Genomic DNA, 19,752 nt, shown 5'->3' with positions numbered 1-19,752 from the left:
GCCAAAACCAATCATGTAGGTTCAGCAGAAGATAACAAAGTTTAGTGGGTGACAGAGAAATGGAGAATAAGCAATGTCAGTCACAGCACAGTGCCAACCTTCTATTCCCAGAGGAAACCACCACCCAAATTTAGAGCACCCTTCCAGTCCTCTTTGGGATTGACTGTTGATGCTCTAAAAGACATTTCTCCAGCCCTTACAGCAAGGGAAATAGGACAGACAAATGGGAGAATAGTGCATTATAAATTTGGCAAATTATTAATATTTATATATTAAATAATTTGAATTGTATTTCTCAGATTTTTTCCTAAACTGGTTTATTCTACAGTTAATGTCTCCTATCTTCAGGCTGTCTTGCTTAGAAATCTTTGATTATGTACTTTTCCTGTAAGAATTCTAGAGATGCAGCAGATTGTAGAGCCTATTCAAACACTGCATTGAGTCATATCACTCCTTACTCCTTTCTTATTTCAGCAAATTAATGGTAACTTTACCAGAAATTTTTCAGAAAAAAATAATTCTGATTATTTCAATGAATTCTTGATGTAATTTTGACTCTTAAAACCACTTATTAGATTTCCTGTTGTATAGCATGGTAGTCTTCCAGTTGTACACTATATTCTAGTAACTTAATATTAGAAATAACTAACACAGTCACCTAACAAACCCTATTTGTGGTACAATAATGTTATTTTATTGTATATGTTAAAATATATATTCTATGAAGATAGGATAAACATGGGAAATTTAGGAAATGCAGAAACAATAAAGAAAAAAGAGACTAATGTTATTACCATTTTAAAGGAACTGTCAGGGAGAAGATTGTTTCATATAATGAATCAAAGATTATATTGACTATATTAACTTAAATTCCTTTGACTTCTACTCCTGCCTTTCAGACATGAAATAAATACATCCAATGCAGGAAATCTTTTCAAATTCAAGCCCTAAACAGCCAGGCTGTATCTGCTCTGGTATTTGTATTTACCCACCCACAGAGCACACAGGTGATGTGCACATAATGCTGTCAGCATGCACAATGCAAATGGACAACAGTGTCTCTGACAAGACAGATAAAAACCAGATAAGGCAACTTCAAACTTCACCACAGTTCTGGCTTCTTACATTTTAACATAAATCTTCATATTTCTATCAAAGGATTCATTTGGATTTCTAAATATTTAATGATGATCTCCCTCTTTTTCATTCATCGCCTTGAAAGCACTTCACACTTCAAAAAAGGCAAGGAAATGATGTTATTTCTGCTCTGCAAATGTAAAAGCCAAGGCACAAATGAATGGTTTTTTTCAACTCTGGTATTTCAGATCTCAAACTTCATTAAATTATGCTGGTGTCCACCAAAATGCAAAGCCATTTCTTACACTCCTTTCTTTTCCAAGTTACCTGTCACAGTAAGTGTAGAGCCTTGAAAATCAGCTTGCTCACCCTTTTAAAACTGGGATCCACACAATGCTCTTGTATTTTCAAGTGGCACTCCTTAAGAAAGTGCTACTAAAACTGTATTTGCCCAGGCAAAACAAAATACAAAAATGCAGTGATTGTATTGTGCTAAAGGTTTATCACTGCACAATTACACTGTGGATATATTGGAGGAAGAATAACATTGATTCAATGGGAGTACTGTAAACATGCCAATGTGTATTATCATTGCAATGTGTGAAATGAAGAGAGGACTCAATGTTTCTAAATTTTGGTCAAAACCCCTTTATTTTATAAAAATCACAGGATTCATTTAAAATCTTAACTGATAAGAATGAATCAGAAATTAACTAACTTCAACTTGATGATTCAGAAATTAACTTAAATATTTACACACCAAATGAATTAGCCAACATAACACCACTGAACAGGGAGAGAGAGCTTGGTTTAGTAACTGTGTGTGCACACCTCCATTTGTCCAAGAGCTGAACCCTACACCCACAGACTAATGCTGTCCTTGCCACAATGACATTTCGTATGAGGCACTATTTATAGGATACCTTCAAAATTATTTTCCCATTGAAAGCCAGAAAACTTCACTGACCTTCCACCAACCAGGGATTCTGCAAGCCAGTGAGGACTTACTGAGCTTTTTCCATATTGAGCAACACTGAACAGCAGCTGAATCCTTTTCTCCTGTAGCCTTACACAGGCTTTCACAGGTAGTTAATTACTCTGGCTCTTCCCATGGTAGCTGTCAGATTTGTCTTCATACTGGCCAGCTGTACACATGTCAATTTGCATCTCCCTGCCATCCATGAGGGATGTCCACTAGGATCTTCCAGATTAGCTTCAGAGATCTGCCATTTTATCAATATGGCAAAATTAATCCACCAGTAGGCTTCAGAAAACATCATTCCCTGGAATTCCAGGTGCTGGGTTGGGATTCCTTTCCTTGATTTGCCACATCCTTTCTTCCAATGAGTTAACAGGAATCATTATATACCAGAAATTACTTTAAATAAAGTAATTAAGGATAAAACCCATTAACAGAAAGCAACTGAACTAGGAAAAACTTGTGTAGGCTCAGCATTAAGGCTGCATGTGAGTCACAGTCTATAGAGACTGAATGAAACACACAAACTGTGTTTCATCTTGCAATTTTGCTCTCTCACGTGAAAAACTTACTGAACTCTCCTGTGGTTCAGCAGGAGATGCACTGACCACTGTTCCATATTTACTGTGGAGCTGCCAGGTGGCTGTTCTGGATGGAAAAGGGAGTCCAGGTCAGGATCTGTAGGACTGCAATGCAGAGGGGAACCAGACAGACCAGGTAGAACATGGCATCGTGGAGATCTAAAAATGACCTGCTGGAACAAATGAGAACCCAGCTTTCATTAGGAAGATTAACTTCCATGATCACTAAACAAGTTATTTTTAAATCATTCCCATTATAAACAAAGACATGCTACTGTACTGTCAACTCTAAGTAAAAGAAATAGAAATATCTTGTGTATTTTCTAATTCTACATGCAGATATGTATTATATATTGTTTTCTCTAGGTGGGAGGAATTCAGACAATTAGCATAGAAAGAGTTCATTTTAATACAACCTAAGAAATCCTGTTCACTACTTTCCTTTCAATATAGAAATCCATTTAAGCAAATTTCATCCAATTATAGAACAGAGCATCCAAAAAGCTTTAATAAGACTGAAAAATTTGGAAGAGAAAGAAAAGTAGAAAATGGAAGCAAACATTTGAACATGAAATTAATTTATTTCAGTTGAAATCTGGGCTCTAACTATCCACATAGTGTGATGTTTTAGATGCTGAATGCTAGACAGAAATAATGATAATTGCATAAAATTCAGGTGTGGTTTCAAGGGCCATTTGAAATATCAAGCCTTATTCCATTTGGTTTTAAAATAAGTGATTACAAGATAATATAAGCTATAGAAAGAGTAAATGTGAAATTAACACGAGTTTTCTTTTTTTGTAATGAATGCATGGCCTTTCCTCATTTAAATCTTCTCTAATGAAAAATAAATAAAAGCATCAGCAAATATGAATGAAGCAAGAAAATGCAAGAATTAAATGAGCTCCCTTTTATGAGCAGCATGGTTTCTGACAGCTCAAAGCATGCATTTTGGCATTCATCTAGTAGGAACCATTATCTACTTGCATTCTGTTAATTATGGGATTCTAATTACTTAAATATCAGGAAAGTCAACTCAAGCTGAGAAACAGCCCCTAAGTGAACTTTCTCTCCATGAGGCAGTTTATGTTCCTTTCTAATTTTTTTCCTTAGCATTCAGGGATGAGATAAGAGACTCACACAACAGCAATGGAAATGGTCCAAAAAACCTAAAATCTCTGAAAAATCCCCCAAACCCTGAGCAGGTTTTGGAATAAAACATAAGAGCTCCTCTGAATCATGAAACAATCAACTCATGTCTCGCTCAGTTTAACAGAAAAAATGTTTGCAACCTCCAACAAAGCCCAGATTCTGTCCTTAGTACAGAGCCAGGCTCAGAAATGAGCACAGTTTATCTCAAACCATGTACATGTTAATGCTACAGGAGAAAACAAAAGCCCACAGGCTCACAAGTGAATCACTCAATCACTCGGGCAATTGCATTTGGGGCTGGAAATGGTCACCAGCAGCCCACTGGGCCATAGCCAGTGTTTATTGGCAGGAACGATCATTTCCCATTTGGAGTTGTTTACTGGCCTGTGTCCAAGGGCATTTCCAGTGCACCTCCAGGAGAAGGAGCCCTCATCATGCACAGCCCTGGCACAGCTGCCCCCAGGGACTGCAGGAGCAGCGGCAGCAGAGAGCCCACAGCCATTGTTTAACCACCTCGTGATGAGAACAGCACTCAGACACACTTAACGGGATGCTGGGGCTTGCGTTTGGCTTGCTCTGCACACTGAAGAGGACTGCAGTTTTCAGTGCTAACATTATTCCACCTTTACACAAAGAACATCTGCAAAATCACTCACACGTTCAAGCCTGATTTGGTTTCACTGGAATTATGCTGATTTAAGAAAGTAATATTACCTGTTGTACTCTAAAACCTTAAGTTATTGCAGGAATTATGAAACAATATAATACACAAAACAAGGAATGGGAAAATGGGAAAATATTTCATTAAGGGACTGGGATAAATCAAGCACAGATCTTGGATTTTATCACAATTACAGCTGAACAAGTAACTTCAGAAATTTCCACATCTACCTTAATAAAATATACAATGTTTCCCTAAACAGCCCTAAAATCACTCTGAACAGAATGACAGGTAGTTCAGTAATTCAATATGAAAGCACTGACAGTTTTAAGTGCCTTCAATAAATAATGAAGAATTGCTGCCAAATAACTTCATTCTGAAGAACAAATTTCAAAAGCACTCTCAAGAGAAGCTGGTGGTAGTTGCAGTGGCTCTCCAGAAGAGGGAGGTTTTAAACTAGGCATCTTTTCCACAGCAAAGTAAAAAAAATCAAGCCAAACTAAAAAAACAAAAACCAAAAAACCAAAATCCAAACAAGAACAAATAACATCTCAAGCGATACAGACTGCTTTGCTATGATGATGGAAGCCAGGAAAAATCAGGACACTCCATTCGGCAAAGCATTGCTCAAATTTTAAAGATATTAAAATAAATATCTTTAAATCCATGACAAAGTGCTTAACTTCTGTGCAGTGCCCACACTTCCTGAGGCTGAGGCACAGTGTGTGAGCAGAGGGAAAGGATCACCTTTGCCCTGCTGCAGGACTTTGTTTAATGCCAGCCCATTTCTCCAGTCCAGCCTGCCAAGATCCCCCCAGGGGCAGTGTGACCCTCTGTGCCTGTGCCACAGCCCCAGCTCTGTGTCATCCCCAAACTCTCCGTTTAGGAAAAAGTAATAATTGTTAGTAAAATCAATTGTTAAAAATAATTCAGAATGCAGCAAATAGTGTACAGACTGCATATTCTGCCTTGTCCCAGTAAACAACATTGCTGGAAACTCTTCAGACATATTTATTCAGGGCCCAAACATTTTGTTAATGCAGAATAAGGGTCCTCTGTACTATCTTCACAATTCACTGCCACTACACCTAATAAAGCAAATGCTTTCCAAAGCACTTAATAGATATTGTAGATATTGCCAGCTTTGGAGAAGGAGGAAGGACAGAGCTGAGATTGTATTGGCATGGGTCATAATACTTAATTTTATATAATTCGTATGTGTGAAAATCTTTTTTTCCCCAAAACAGTTTGGGTGTATTTTAAACAATCTCTTGTACCTAATTTCTGTTTGTCCTGAAACAACTTGGTCCTGGGGCAAGCGTATTTTAACTGTCTGCCTATGGCAGAAATATGAGACCAGCCAAGAGGTTTTAATATATATATATATATATATATATATATATATATATATATATATATATATATATATATATATATATATATATATATATATATATATATATAAGTAGTTTTAGCTCAGTCAATGGTCTGAAAACAGTGCCAAGGGCAAACTGACTCCCTAGAAACAACTTTGAGCTTTCTGGTCCTCATGGATTGTGTATCAACCCTGTACTCCATTTGCAAGCAAAGGAAAACCCATTCACACACCAAATATACAGGAAACACAGACAAACTGCTTCATATTTAAGAAATTATTTTTGAAAGGATGGGCAAGAGAAATATGTATTTCAGATGCTCTGATTCACTAATCTCAGCTTTGTATGTTTTAGGCTGTTCCTGGCCTGAGTGAAATAAATAAAATTTCAGCATGACTCAAGTGAAAACACAGGATTTATAGACTAAGCATTCCAAGTATTTCAACCTCTATATAATAAATTTATTGTTGCTATAGTCCAGGGGCTATTTACCAGGCAAAAAAGATTTATGACTACTGTGATTTAAAATCCATCCACAAAGGGATCATTTCTCTGATTGAAAGGGATCAGAACTGCAGTTTTTATGTTTCAAATCTGAATTTCTCTGAATCATCAAGATGAATATATTCAGCCCTCTCATATCCACTTCCAGTTCAACCTACCAGTCTTCTGCAAACATCACTCATCTTATTTGACATTATAATGAGGTTCATGTCCTCTTCACATCATCTCACTGGCTATCTACAGAGAGCATTAAAATAAGCTGTTCTCACACATAGCCTCAAACTTAAGCTGCCTCTGCTTCTGTCTGGATGCATTTCTGAAGACCACCTGTTGTTCTTTTATGTCATGCTTGTCCTCATACATTTTTTGTTGAAAATTCTTCCAATATGGAATGTTCTCCTAACCTTAGGTGACTCATAACCAGACTTCTCTCCCTCAGGAGCCATCTCCACAAAAGTCCATATAAAATTGTGTTTTATCTATTTCTTTAGGTTTTTACTAAAGGTTTAGGAGAGCTGTGTAGCTCTCAGGATATTCATGTTGTTCCTTCAAGTAAATCCTAATCAGGACTGAATTTTCCATTTAGCCCTGACTTCAGTTATTCCTTATGTTGCCACTTCCTCCTGATGGTCATAAATACAGCCTGTGACCCTTTCAGTGTGGTTATTCCCTGTTAATTTATTTTTATAAAAGCCCACACATGTCCAACTAACCAGCAACCACAGCTTTATGCTGTATTAAGGTCTCCAGGGACTGCAATGAAATCATTAGCATTAGAATGGTAAGGACTATTGGAGCCAAAAGGATCCTTTCCTACTCCAGGCAAAGTCTCTCCCTCCAGTGATTATACTGATTTCTCTCAAAAAAAAAAAAAAAACAAACCCAAAAACCAACAACAAAAAAAAATCTGATTAACATTTTATATTATATATTTAAGGAAGTAGGTTTATGAGGTAAACAAAATGCAGATGCCAGGACAATATGTATCTTAATAAGAGCTATTAAGTGATCTCAAACATTTTCTTCTTTTATTGCAAAAAGCCAGGGGATGAAAGGTATCCTTTGCTTTTCAAAACAGGTAAATATCCTCATGTATATTGTTTAATAAATTATTTACTCTTTAAAAAACATTTGTGCTTCTACACAGACAAAAACAACTAATAAGTATTTTTAAAATGTTAATGTTTTTGAAGTGCAGTTGATGCAAAGTAATTGCTGATCAATTTTATTTTTAGATTAGAGGAGTATTTAATGTTATTTTCTAAGATTTAAAGTATCTCTTTTGAACTCACCTTATATCAGGACGACCAGGTACATTATTCAGGTTATAATATCCATAATGATTCAGTATTGTAACCACAATCATTGGAGCCAAAGATTGGGCAGGCTTGGTAAATAAAGCATTGGTTCCAAAAACCATAGAGGAAAGTGGTAATCTAAAATATTTGGGAAAAACCAAATTATTGCACAACACAAACTTATTAGTGTATTAATTACAATTGTGATTTTAAAAAGCTTGACTGTGCAAATGCTAAATATCATGATCCTTAGATTCATCTAGTTCACACATTATAGAGATCTACTCTCATAATGAAATTTAAATTTATTTGGAAATTAAGAGTTACAAACCTCTACAGGGTGTGTGTACAAGTATATATATATAAATATATATACACACATATATCCATAGACAGAGCTTGGCCCTAATTCTGAACTGACTCATACTTAAATTCAACTTTGTGCACTTTGATTAATTATTGAAGTTAAATTAGACTGAAGAGTGCATGGAGAATTAATTACAACTGAAGATTTTGCATGCATAGGCCAGAAAATGAGCTAATTTTTTCCTCATGAAAGCAACAGATTTGAGGGGCAAGTTCTTTACCAGGAGGAATCTACACTTACATAACAATTGATTGAACCCACAGGAAGTTCTGTGCACTTTGATAAAAATCCAAAAGATCACTGAGTTGCAATATGCTATTCTGCAGCAGGTTTTATCACTTTTATTTCAGGGAGATAAAGAACCAGTTAGACTTTGAAATCTGCATTTTACCTAGCATAGGCAAAGCTTTCTTAACACCTTTTCCATCTTGGCAAGGCCTCGTTCAGAAAATTCCATACCTGATTAAAGATGTACCTGGTTACCAAGTAATTCAATTGAAGCTAACAAAAAGAAAGCTACAAAAAGTGGAAGGACTTGGCTTATATTATAGTATAAGAAAAAAGAGAAATGACCCAATAATCTGTTTAAATTACTCTACTGAAGGAACTGCAGGAAACTTTACTCAAGTTCTGATCTTCACTTATGCTAAGCTGCTCTCACTAAAAGTATTTCTGTATCAAGGATCCCAGATCATTTACTGCCTTTACTTTGACATAATTTATTACCAAAGAGTAACAAGGCAAACAGCATGCTTAAAAAACCAGTAATGACTGACTTACCTCCTCTTGTGCTTTATTAAATCTGCATCAACAATATCTGCCAAAGGCAAATTGAACAAGCTAAATGAAGCTTGCACAATTACCCTAGAGAAAAACAAAATATTTTAGAAGTTCATAGTTCTTTATTTACTTTATAATGAAAGTGTAACTGACATTCCAACACAAACACACCAACACTGATATTCTGCAAACACACAAAGCTGAGATGTTCCTTAAAACATGGTGATCTATCTGAAAGCATTATCAAATCTGTTCTTAGTTGAGAATTAGAAATCAATATGCAAACCTAAAAGTGGGGGGTTTTCTTCTTTTTTTTGCTGGACATTGGTGTAAAAGGTCGTGAACACTTTGACAATAAATTTACATTATCAGTAAATGTCATTTAAAATGATCAGGAGAAAAGAAACACCTCAGAAAAAGGGCAAACTGAAAATTTGCTCTTGAAATCTGGAAACGACATGACCATGTGGAAGATAAACTTCAAGGTGGAAGAATTAGAATAGAAAGAATAGTTTACATGGATTCCTAGATCTGTATTTACAGTGTATATAGATGTATATAGATATGCAACACACACATAGAAACACACACATACAAAGCTGATTGTTAACAAATAGCCAAATGAAACAATAAATTAAAATATTACAATTTCTGTGTCATTAAACTTTGGGTGTGATGAGCTTTTACTAACAAGGTACTTTGAACAACTAGCACTTTAAACATACAGTCTTTAGGTACCTCAGAATTTTTTCTTGGAGAAATCAAAACACATCTTCATCATTTAAAACATGCAGATAACGAAATTCAATTTATTGTTCACACAATTCAGTGTTAGAGTAGCCCACGACTGCAATACTGAAAATAAGAAAGAAAACGGGGTGGGGAGGGAAAGATGAAGAAAAAGAGGGCAGGAAAGAACATGGAGAAAGACAACAATGAAAGAGAACATGAAGAAATAAAAACAAACTGCTGTAACAGTATTCTGCTACAACCAAATAAAGTTTTCCATGTATCATTATGTACTTATGTGAAATTGCTCCAGCTTGGCATCCCACACTGAGCACAGTGTAATGGGAATGGGCTCAGTGCTGGGTACCAGCCTGAGTCACCCAGACCTGCTGCAGTGCAGCACAGGGTGAGGGCTGAGCTTTCCTAGCAAACAGTCCCTGGGGAGAGAGACTGATCCTCTGCTGAGCTCTTCATGAGATTCTCCTTCCCTTGCATCTCAGGTTAAAGTGACTGGAGGCACGTGCCTGCAAACCGTAATTGCTGCTTGCATTTAAAGCTCTTTTTATTTCAAGCAGAAAATAAAAGCTGAAAAAAAAAATAAAATGAAAAAAAAAAAGCTGAAACTGGAGTTTCAACTTTTCTGGTAAGTGAAACAGAATGAAAACCATGAAAGCAGAGGCAGAATCTTCATGGTAAATAAAAGCAAGTGTCTGCTCTGTTAGAAGTATTTCAGCTGTGTCTATGAACAGGGAGTGGATTTACTTACATGTTTGTTGTGACATAAAATGCCAGCAGATAATAGTGTTCTTGCCCTAGAAGACACATGACAGCAGCAGCTACTCCTTCATAGTAAAAGGAAAATAAGATGATTCTGTAATAACCAAACTTCTTCAACCAAGCATGACTAAGAAGAACAAGGCACTGAAAAGATAATATATACATATATAAGATGAAAAGGTACAGTACAGTGTCTCAGCATTAGGACAGCTATAAAACACAGACCTGACATAATTAATACCCTTTAAAGAAAAGAAAAAGAAAACAATGACCCTTTCTAAGAAGTTCAGCAAAATAAAAAAATAGAAATTGAACAAAGACAACTCTCTACTGGCTCATTCTATGCCACTTCTACTAGGTACAGTCTCCTTTCACTGAAAAACTAGCCACTGAGAACTGCTGTATCCTGAGGGAAACAGTTCCCCACAATGCCTAACTATTATTTAATGCTCATGATCTTTACTTTAGATATCCCTTAAAGTATTAGCTCTGCAGTATGGTAACTGTAAATCAAGCATTTAGCCACGTAACTGCTGAAAAGATGTATTTTCAGTAATTGCTTTTTCATCAATATTACTATTTTCATTGACATTTATAGAAATCACACATGATTTTTAAGTTGGCAAAGCAAGCTCACCAGGACAGCTTTAACCAAGCAAGTTAGAGGCTTCACTAGCAAGCACAGAAAGGCAGAGGCCAGTGCTTGTGCACGGCTGAGTTTTCATTTTGCCAGTCTTGGCAAGGAGCAGATTCTGAGAATCTAGTGACTGGCCAACTCATGAAGATTATATTAAGTGCTGATTAGAGTATGAACAAAATTTAAGTTCTACATTGCTCTTCACTTTTCAGTTTCAATAGGACATTCTCTAATGAATTATGTTCTTTTCATTAAGTGGGCCTTTGTCACCATCTACATGTACATGGTCCTCATGTCTGTCACAAATATACAAAAAAGATCTGTGGATCTGTATAAAGACCCACATTTTCTCCTTTCTTCTGTGTTACAGAGATGAACTGTGTAATATTCAGATGAAGAACAGGAAAGAATTTTCCTTGTACAATTGTTCCCACACTGAACTGCTTTAACATAACAAATAAAACCAGGATGCTACGGTCAGACAAAGATTACCATGGCAAATGCTATTGTATAAAAAGCTCAAGATTTCTACTTGATCAGGGAGGTAAAACAAATGTGGAAAGGTGGTATAAGAAAAGTATCTTGTAATAAGAAATTTAAAACATACTCCTCCCCCTGGCTGTTTTCAGGGATTTTGCTGCAAAGTGCCTCCACCAAAAATACTAAGGGATCATGTAATGCCTGCTATTATAAACACCATGTTCCTGTCTCCCTGTAATTGCAAAATAACTCTGTCTCAGGAAGTACTTATGACTTAGAAAATTCCTCACTACTTGCACGTCTTTAAGACTGTGTGTTTGTAAGGAAAATACTAACAATGATGCAAATTCAGAGTTGTTTGTCTATGTTACAGCAACATTTTCCTTGTGGGCAGGTTGTGTTCCTCACATCCACTACTAGAAGGAACCTAAGTTAGAAGCTGAATTCTAGTAGAGGCCACTGAAGCAGAGTTCATAAAAAGGAGCTTTATTTTACAAGGGTTGGGTGTTTTTCCAGTAAGTGAAGTTCAGGACATTGCCATCAGAGAATTCTCTTATTGTATCTTGAGCTCAAAGGGACAAAACCTGAGAAAAATAAGGTCACAGCAAACCCTCCACGGTTCAGTGACCTTCTAGACAAAGAGTCTCTGGGGAGCAGAGAGGGACGCAGCTTCTGAAAGATTGTTCTTTTCACACTGTCACACTGATTTTATCAATAAAAGTGATTGCTATATATTAAGTGTAAAATTATTTAAGCTTTCCTAACTTCTGTAGCTTCTGATTTGTTTCCAAAGTTCATTACCTAACTGCCTGAGGTATAGGGGAAAGCCCCAAAACTATTAAAGCTGTGATAAGGACAAAAGTTGAAATTATAGATAGTTAGGAGTTATAGAACAGAAGGTATGTTCAGGATCTCTGTGTTTTATATGCAAAAGCCCAAATGGGAACTGAAATTGAGCTGTGAATTCCAGTTGCATTTTCATTTATCTTCTTATACATATTACTTATCAAAACCCATTCCAATTTAATGAATATAACAGCCCGATTTTAAAAAATTCTCAACACCATCAGCACCTATGATGAATGTCAGGATACTCATATTTTGAGTGTCCTAACTTTCAGCATCCAACAGGTAAACACAGAGAAAGGTTTTAAAGATCTAGAGAAAGAAGTTAGAAGGCAATGAACAGAGGATTTTTTTATTTACTGCAAACAAATATGGTCAAATTCTGTGGGATATACTTTTGCTGCTTGTTTTCACACATTACTCTTTTGGGTTCTCTTTCTCTTTTCAGTTCATTATTCCTCCCCTCATCCCTGACTGGGCTCTTAAAAGGATGTCTCTCTTCCCCATAAAAATACTGCTGACCAAGAGACCAATCAACAAAATAAATGGGAATGTACTATTCTCCAAAAGCAGCTATTTAGAGTTTTGTCTGGTTTCCATGACTGAGATACCACATATTTTAACAATGCTTTTCATACTTTATAATTTTTTTCTGGTATTTTGAGCATTTTATTTCAGAAACTTCCTGAAGAAGAGCTTAGTCTTTCATTTTTAATACACAGCATTGGAAAACAAAACAAAAAGGAATTCAGAATTCTGTAGATTTTGCTTTAGAAATGTTTGATCTTGGCCATGTTTTTCATTCCTTTATGCTTAGGTATTATAAGTGCTGGAGGATACAAAACATTCATTCCTTGCCTACTCAAGTCTCGCATTGTTTTAAACACATGTTCCACCAGCCTGTCTGTCTGCTCTCTCTACCTCTTAAACTTGATCAGCCTGCACTGAGGTATTTTCTTCTAGAGCACTGGGGAGTGAGATTTAGAACTCATTCTGGCAAATGCCTTATGCCAAATACAGCACTTTTTTCAAGGTTAAATGGATACCGTGAACTACTAAAACAACAGGTTTTCATATTCAGAACTAAAGTATGTCTACCTACCTGAGGACAAATAAAACCTGCTCCATACATGATACTTCTTACTGAGGAAGAAAGGACATCCTTAGGAATAAGATTATCCGTGAAGATCATCATAAAATTGTTGTAGAAGGCTAGGTGGAAGACTTGGAAGAAGTTCATTGTTACAAAACATAGAAAGTTCTTCTCTGTCATAATCTGTTTGGTCAATGCAATTACTGAGGCCAAGGAGAAAGCTCCATTACCGTTTTCCAGCTTAGCATCCTCCGTGTGAATTTCCCTCTGCTCATACTGACTCGTGCTGTATTTACCTGTGCAGCACATACAAGCTGTCGCTAGCGCTGCGACCAAAACAACGAAAACCTGAAAATACCCAAAGTTTTCCATATTATCAGATATGAGCCCACAGAAGAGAACGCTGGTGGAGCCCAGCAGCGTGGCCACCTGGCTGTACCCGATGAGGCGGAGCCTGCCGTCGTGCCGCGGGCAGCTCTCGGTGAAGAGCGCGCACTGTGCCAGCAGCACGAAGGTCAGCAGCCCATCGAAGGCACACAGGGCCACGAGGAGGTGCAGGCTGCAGAGCCAGTCGCCCTCCCCATAGAGCCTCCAGGGGAACCAGGGCAGCAGGAAGGCCAGGCCGTACAGGGGCGCTCCGTACAGGATGGAGAACTGGCGCCGCGCGCAGCACTTCAGCCGGGAGTTGTCCTGAATGTACCTGGGAAAAATGCGGATTTTATCGTTGGCTTTGTGCAAGTATTAGAATGAATATTGGATGTGTTGTGTTAGAAAGTTATGCTCTGTTAACTCTTGTGGCCTTGATTTTTTTAAGATTTTCTAAGCCTTCTGATGTTTACATTCTTGTAGCAAACTTTCTCACACACTTTCTTTTTGCATTCTTTTATGGAGGAGGAGAAATCTGATGGACTGTTAGTTTGTCCAGTGTCATTGGAGAGGTGGCACTGTCACCCTCCAATCCACTGTCACTTTTGGAAAACTATAAATGTTGGAGTCAGAAAATAAACTTCCCTTTTTCTTCACCTTGAGAGCAGCGGCGTGCGCGCTCGTGTTGTTTCATGTCCTATGGCGACATATTCTCTTAAACAGTGTGTTAAATATAGTTTTAGGTTATAACAAAATGTTAAAATAGAAACTATGCTATGTAGGATACTTTTTTCCTAAAAGCAAGGACTTGCACTGAGATAACTGTCACAGGACACCTACACCTTTCAGAGGAGGTGTAGTGCTGTTTGCAGGGGTCCCAGGACGAGGGAAGAGATGAGAATCTTGACTCCATGTTACAGAAGGCTGATTTATTATTTTATGATATATATTATATTAAAAGAAAATTATATATTAGTTATTATTTTAGTTATTTAGAATATTAGTTATTATTATAGAAAATTATATATTAATTATTAATGATATATTATAAATTATATACACTAAAGAATAGAAGAAAGGATTTCATCAGAAGGCTTGAAAGGAATAGAAAGGAATGATAATAAAATCTTGTGACTGCTCACAGTCTCGACACAGGTGGCTGTCATTGGTCATCAAGTAAAAACAATTTCACACGCTGGGTAAACAATTCTCCAAATCACATTCCAAAGCAGCAAAAGATGGAGAAGATTAAGCTTCTCAGCTTCTCAGGAAAAAAGATCCTAGTGAAAGGATTTTTCATAAAATACGTCCATGACAAGAAAGAGAATTTATTGCTCTGTTATCATAAGAAACAAACTTCTTCCCACCTCTCTCGGGCAGGATGACGCTGTTAGGATTATGAGGAAGAAGTTGATGATGACCAGACAGAATTCTGTGTTTGAATGGAATTTATCATCGTGTATGAGGTGTATGAACATGGAACAGGCTGTTGTTTTTAAGGGTTAATCCTCTGTTAATGTGGGTCCTTTTTCGGGCTTATGCTGCCCAGAAAAAGGTACCCGGATGTCTGTACCTCTTTGCTTTTATTGTTTCATATTGTCCTAACTCAAATTGTCCAAATTATCGTTACTCTAATTGTATTACTATTTTTATAACCATTTTATTACTATTAAACTTTTAAAATTTTAAAAACAAGTGATTGGCATTTTTCACATACCCAAAAAGGGGATCGTTGATGGCGTTCCAGATCATAAACACAACCTGCCACAAACAAGGGAATTTGTCACTACTGTCATTCTTCTACAGAGATTCTGCAAACACAGCGTATTTATTTAAAAGAAACTTCTATTCAGACAATAAATAAATACATAGAAAAGCTACTCAGAGTAGAACAGGTCTTGGATTCTTAGTACAGCTACTTAGGTCTTAGTAATAGCTACTTAGAGTCAAAACAGACTCTAAAACAAATTCTTATGGGTATTCATAGGTTTAGAGAAATTTTGAAAAAATAAGATTGAGTAAGTAGGTAGGTGACCAACTACATGTGAAATAAACTGTCTCTAGGACTCCACTCTTTCAAAACCTTATAGATCTGGGCTTTCATCCTCACAGCTCAGATATTACTCTCACAGTAAGTTAATTCAAAACATGAGCTGGCCCATTACTTTCAGGAGACCATTTACAACGTGAGCTACTCACACGGATAATGACTTGCAGGATAAATGCAGTATTTAAGTACTTAAACAGTTCATAGGAAAGCACTAATGTCAAACTTATCTATGGAGCTGAGGGGCAAAATCAGTTTAGAAAATTACTTCAAGCTATCAAACAAAAATCTTTTCAGCAATTAAGTCTGGAGATTTTTACTCTACAGACTGTAAATGATGTGCTTTATGTGTAAGTTCCCTTGTTTATGGATTAACTAAAGTCAAAGATAATTTACTGTTAATTAATTGCAATGACTCCAAAATTAATCTGTCATTAAAAGGATCACTTTGTTGCAACAACACTGATGCATAGCACAACATGGCAATCAAATTATTCCATTGTACAGTACCTGTGCCACATGAAATCCTGTTTCTGAAATTTTGTATCGGTTTAGGAAAAGCTTAACGTAGTAGAAATTAAAAATGCTGTTCATCATTCCAGCACCTAAGGTAGTCATAGAATAGGCCACTGCATTAGCATGAATTCCCCAAAGAATCTTCATCTTCCAAGAGTACAGCTCTCTTCTTCCTCAAGTTACAAAAGAGAATTACAACAATTAGTAGAATAATTTTCCGAATTAAAATAACATGGGGGATTTGCTTGTTTCAGAGCTGCAGAAATGTACTATTGGAGGAAAATGTTCCCATTCTTCCTTTTTTGTTAAATCAGAAACACATTTCCTGAGTGATAAGAAACTGAGCCCAAAATAATAAGTTATTAGATGACATTTCTAAGTATAATCAGTATTTAAAAGTCAATGGAACAAGCAGAGAAAAATTTGAGAGAAACCCTTCCAAACTGATGTATAAAACCACTTAAAAACCTGCTCTTGCAAACACTCATCTTGGTGTAGAGTTCAAAGTAATTGCATACATTTTAGATCTTTCTTGGTAGCTATATATTCTTAAAATTATGGACTATGTTGGAACAAAGTGACTCAACTCCTTATGTATTCCAATGCTATGAATGTCAAATGCAGCATGCACGTAGGTGAATATTTCTTTCAAAACAAATACCAAGTTTTGACCTTCTGTTTTAAAATACTAATTGTTAAGAAATTATGGAAACAATATTTTCACCCAATAAACCATAAAACAATTAAAACAAAGCACCTTTAAATTAAAATGTTCATGATATGGAAGAGTGCATGTAAATAAAACGTAGCAAGTAGCACACGCATTGTTTTATGTGAGCCCAAATAGCAGAGATTCAGCCCAAGAATACAGATTTCTTTAATCCACCATTCAGATATTCAGCCAACAATTGTTTAAGATGCTGATCTTTTCCATCAATTATCTTAGCATGTTTGGTGTAAACTATGCCATGAAAGGAGCCAGTTCCAGGAAACCTCTACCTTTTAAAGCTGTTTAACAGCTACCTAAAAGTAGCCCTTGGCCATACATCATTATACTTGATTCTATAAGCCCAATACATGATTACTCACAGGTATCTGGTTTTTAACTTAATCATTTTTACATCTGCTGAAGGAAGCTGTCTGCTATTAATTTTGATACCTCAAGTTGAAATTTCAGCCTCACTATGCAGAGCTTTACAACCTGCTTTATGCCAATAGTTCACACTTTGCTCCTCTGCATATCAACTATTTTACCATAAATGCAATTTTCACACATCCATCAAAACACCTGCTTTGAATATCTGCTTCATCAGCAGCTCTACAAGCAGCTCCTCATAAAAATAACCATGGAAGAAACAGGAAATGAAAGCCAAGGCTCCTTCCAGCCTTCCTGTGGTTGACAAGGCGGCTGAAGAGAGGCTGCTGTGCAGGAAGGGAGGAACTTCCGAAGCACCACACAAAAGCCACACATCAGGTAGGGACTGGGGGAGATGGAACAGGCAGCTTTTCCATCCCCCCACCATGGGAAATGAACTCCTGAAGAGCAAATAAAGTGAGGATGCACTTTTGCATATATAAGATGCTGTGATATGAAACATGATGCAAAGAGTAGGTGACTTCATTTTATAGCTAAGAAAAAAGTCAAGCTGACAAACAACTGGAAACTTATGATTTGTTTTATTAAAGCCAATTTACTTCTGAGAATATGACTGATTTTTTAAAATACTTGAGAATGACCATGATGTAGATCTTCAAACTTATTTTTCTACACCTGTTAAGACAATACCATTTTCAGGGGACAAAATTTTGCATTTTTGTAGCAAGTTTGGTTTCACAATCTTTTACTGAGAAACCTAAAATTAAGAAAAAGGTTACTGAAAAGATGTGCAATTGAAATGTTTCTTTTTAAAAATAAGTTTGATATTAATATGAAAGTCATTACAATGAGTATGTTATTGGCAAATGTCACATTTGCTCTTTCAAGCCTTCACAAATATACTTAATGAAATTACTTATATAGTGGATATTAGGGCTTTTGGAAAGGTAGGCATTTCACTTCTATATCTACCTGAGCATCCTGCACAGGTCTTCAAAATAGAGAATTGGGAAACTTTACTTTCCTTCCAATTCCACAAGCATGAGGAATAAAAGTGCTTCACACTAACATTACCAGCAGTCATTTCTAAATTGTTTGACTTGATTCCTTCTGACACAAATAAAAAATAGTCCCCATGGAAAATCTGAAAGATATTTGAAATTTCTTCAACAAAAATCTCCTAACAATGCACAAACTGGTCTCTAGTACCGTGACTAATTGTAATATGCAGGATCTGACACAACTCGACCCTAATTGGTACATCTAGTCATGCACCTTGTTGATGAAATAGGTTCAATTAGAACTTGAGGTACCACACTTCCTTCCCCAGATGTTCCCTTTAATAGCACTACAATGAAATCATGCATGAGCATCCCCTCCCTCTTCTTAATAGTCAGCCTTTATATTGAGCAGGTTAAAGCACTGCTGAACATTTTGTGACTCACAGAAGGCAAATCGGTTTCAGAAATTTCTAGTGGTTACAACTGTGTTAATACTCAGAGGCCGAAAGAACAGGCTGTTCGGGCCGGTGAGATGCACTGTGACATTACCTGCGTTTCTCCCACAGCAGGATGACAACTGCTAAAAGAAATTAGAGCAAAAGCCTAAAGAAGAAAAGTGGATTCCGAGAAATAATAGCAAACATTGCCTGGGGCGCCCTAGCTGACATCCTGCCCTGCCGTTCTGGGTCCCAAACCGCTGGGTAATGCTCACAGCCCGGACAGACTGGTTGGACACATGGATCTTCCTCATCCTTCTGACGTGACTGCACCACATCAAGACGGAAACCAGAATAAACGCGCTGCTAGTCCCGAGGGTAGCACTGAGGGAGGCGCTCGGGGGTGCCCACAGAGGCAGCCGGGCTGCGGCACCGCCGGTGCCCGCTCCGCCGAGCCCGCGCTCCGGCCAGGCTCGGGGCGCTCGCAGGACTGCACCTTTGGAAGGGCTCGTCTGTTAAGAACGGGGAAGTTACGCTCGTTTTTCTCAGCAGGTCCCTGGACAGGAAACACGGCTCTCTCCGCTTTGTGCGGTAAAGAGGCGAGAGCGAGCGGCGGCCGCTCGAGGGAGGTGCGGGGATGGAGCCAGCCCTTTGCGGAGCGCAGGCTCTCCGTTCCGCCCTCCCCTCCCGCACGCCGGCGGAGAGGCGGCCCGCACCTGGACGCCACGCTGGGCCCCTCCTCACGGGCTCTTCCCTCAGCGCTCCCAACGCGGGGCAACAACGAGCCCCGGCTTTCCCTACGCCAAGTCGTACTGTCCCACCCCGGCCTGTACCAGCTCTGCTCCGCCACAAGCCGCAGCCGACATCCCTCAGCAGCCGCGCCCCGCCATCAACGCCCCTGAGCGCCGGCGACCACCGCCCCTTCCAGCGGCACCGACCCACCTCTTGTGAC

At 37.7% G+C, this 19,752-nt stretch overlaps 1 protein-coding gene across 2 annotated transcripts; it reads right to left on the bottom strand.

Annotated features, from left to right (window-relative positions):
- Positions 1-1,701: 1,701 nt before the first annotated feature.
- Positions 1,702-16,505, bottom strand: LOC136563486 (transmembrane protein 180-like). 2 transcript variants are annotated; one of them, XM_066560890.1, is made up of 7 exons: positions 16,261-16,505; positions 15,421-15,464; positions 13,347-14,037; positions 10,271-10,425; positions 8,776-8,859; positions 7,623-7,766; positions 1,702-2,810 (listed from the first exon to the last, which is right to left on the bottom strand). In XM_066560890.1, the coding sequence occupies exons 1-7, from the start codon at positions 16,411-16,413 to the stop codon at positions 2,678-2,680; spliced, it is 1,404 nt and encodes a 467-aa protein (XP_066416987.1). In that variant the 5' UTR covers positions 16,414-16,505; the 3' UTR covers positions 1,702-2,677. The 2 variants fall into 2 exon arrangements, with proteins under 2 accessions (XP_066416987.1, XP_066416988.1); XM_066560891.1 differs by having other exon boundaries at positions 1,702-2,807.
- Between the last annotated feature and the right edge of the window lie 3,247 nt (positions 16,506-19,752).

Source organism: Molothrus aeneus, chromosome 16 (genome assembly GCF_037042795.1).
Source record: "Molothrus aeneus isolate 106 chromosome 16, BPBGC_Maene_1.0, whole genome shotgun sequence".
Taxonomy (NCBI): Eukaryota; Metazoa; Chordata; class Aves; order Passeriformes; family Icteridae; genus Molothrus; species Molothrus aeneus.
Note: the sequence above shows the minus strand (reverse complement) of the source record. Positions and strands in the feature narration are given on the sequence as shown.

Coding starts and splice junctions, on each gene's coding strand:
- LOC136563486 (XM_066560890.1), bottom strand. CDS start 16,413: ATGAAGATTCTTTGGGGAATTCATGCTAATGCAGTGGCCTATTCTATG. Junction 8,860..10,270: donor TTTTATGTCACAACAAACAT/GTAAGTAAATCC, acceptor GTTTTTCTCTAG/GGTAATTGTGCAAGCTTCAT. Junction 7,767..8,775: donor TTAATAAAGCACAAGAGGAG/GTAAGTCAGTCA, acceptor CAAATATTTTAG/ATTACCACTTTCCTCTATGG.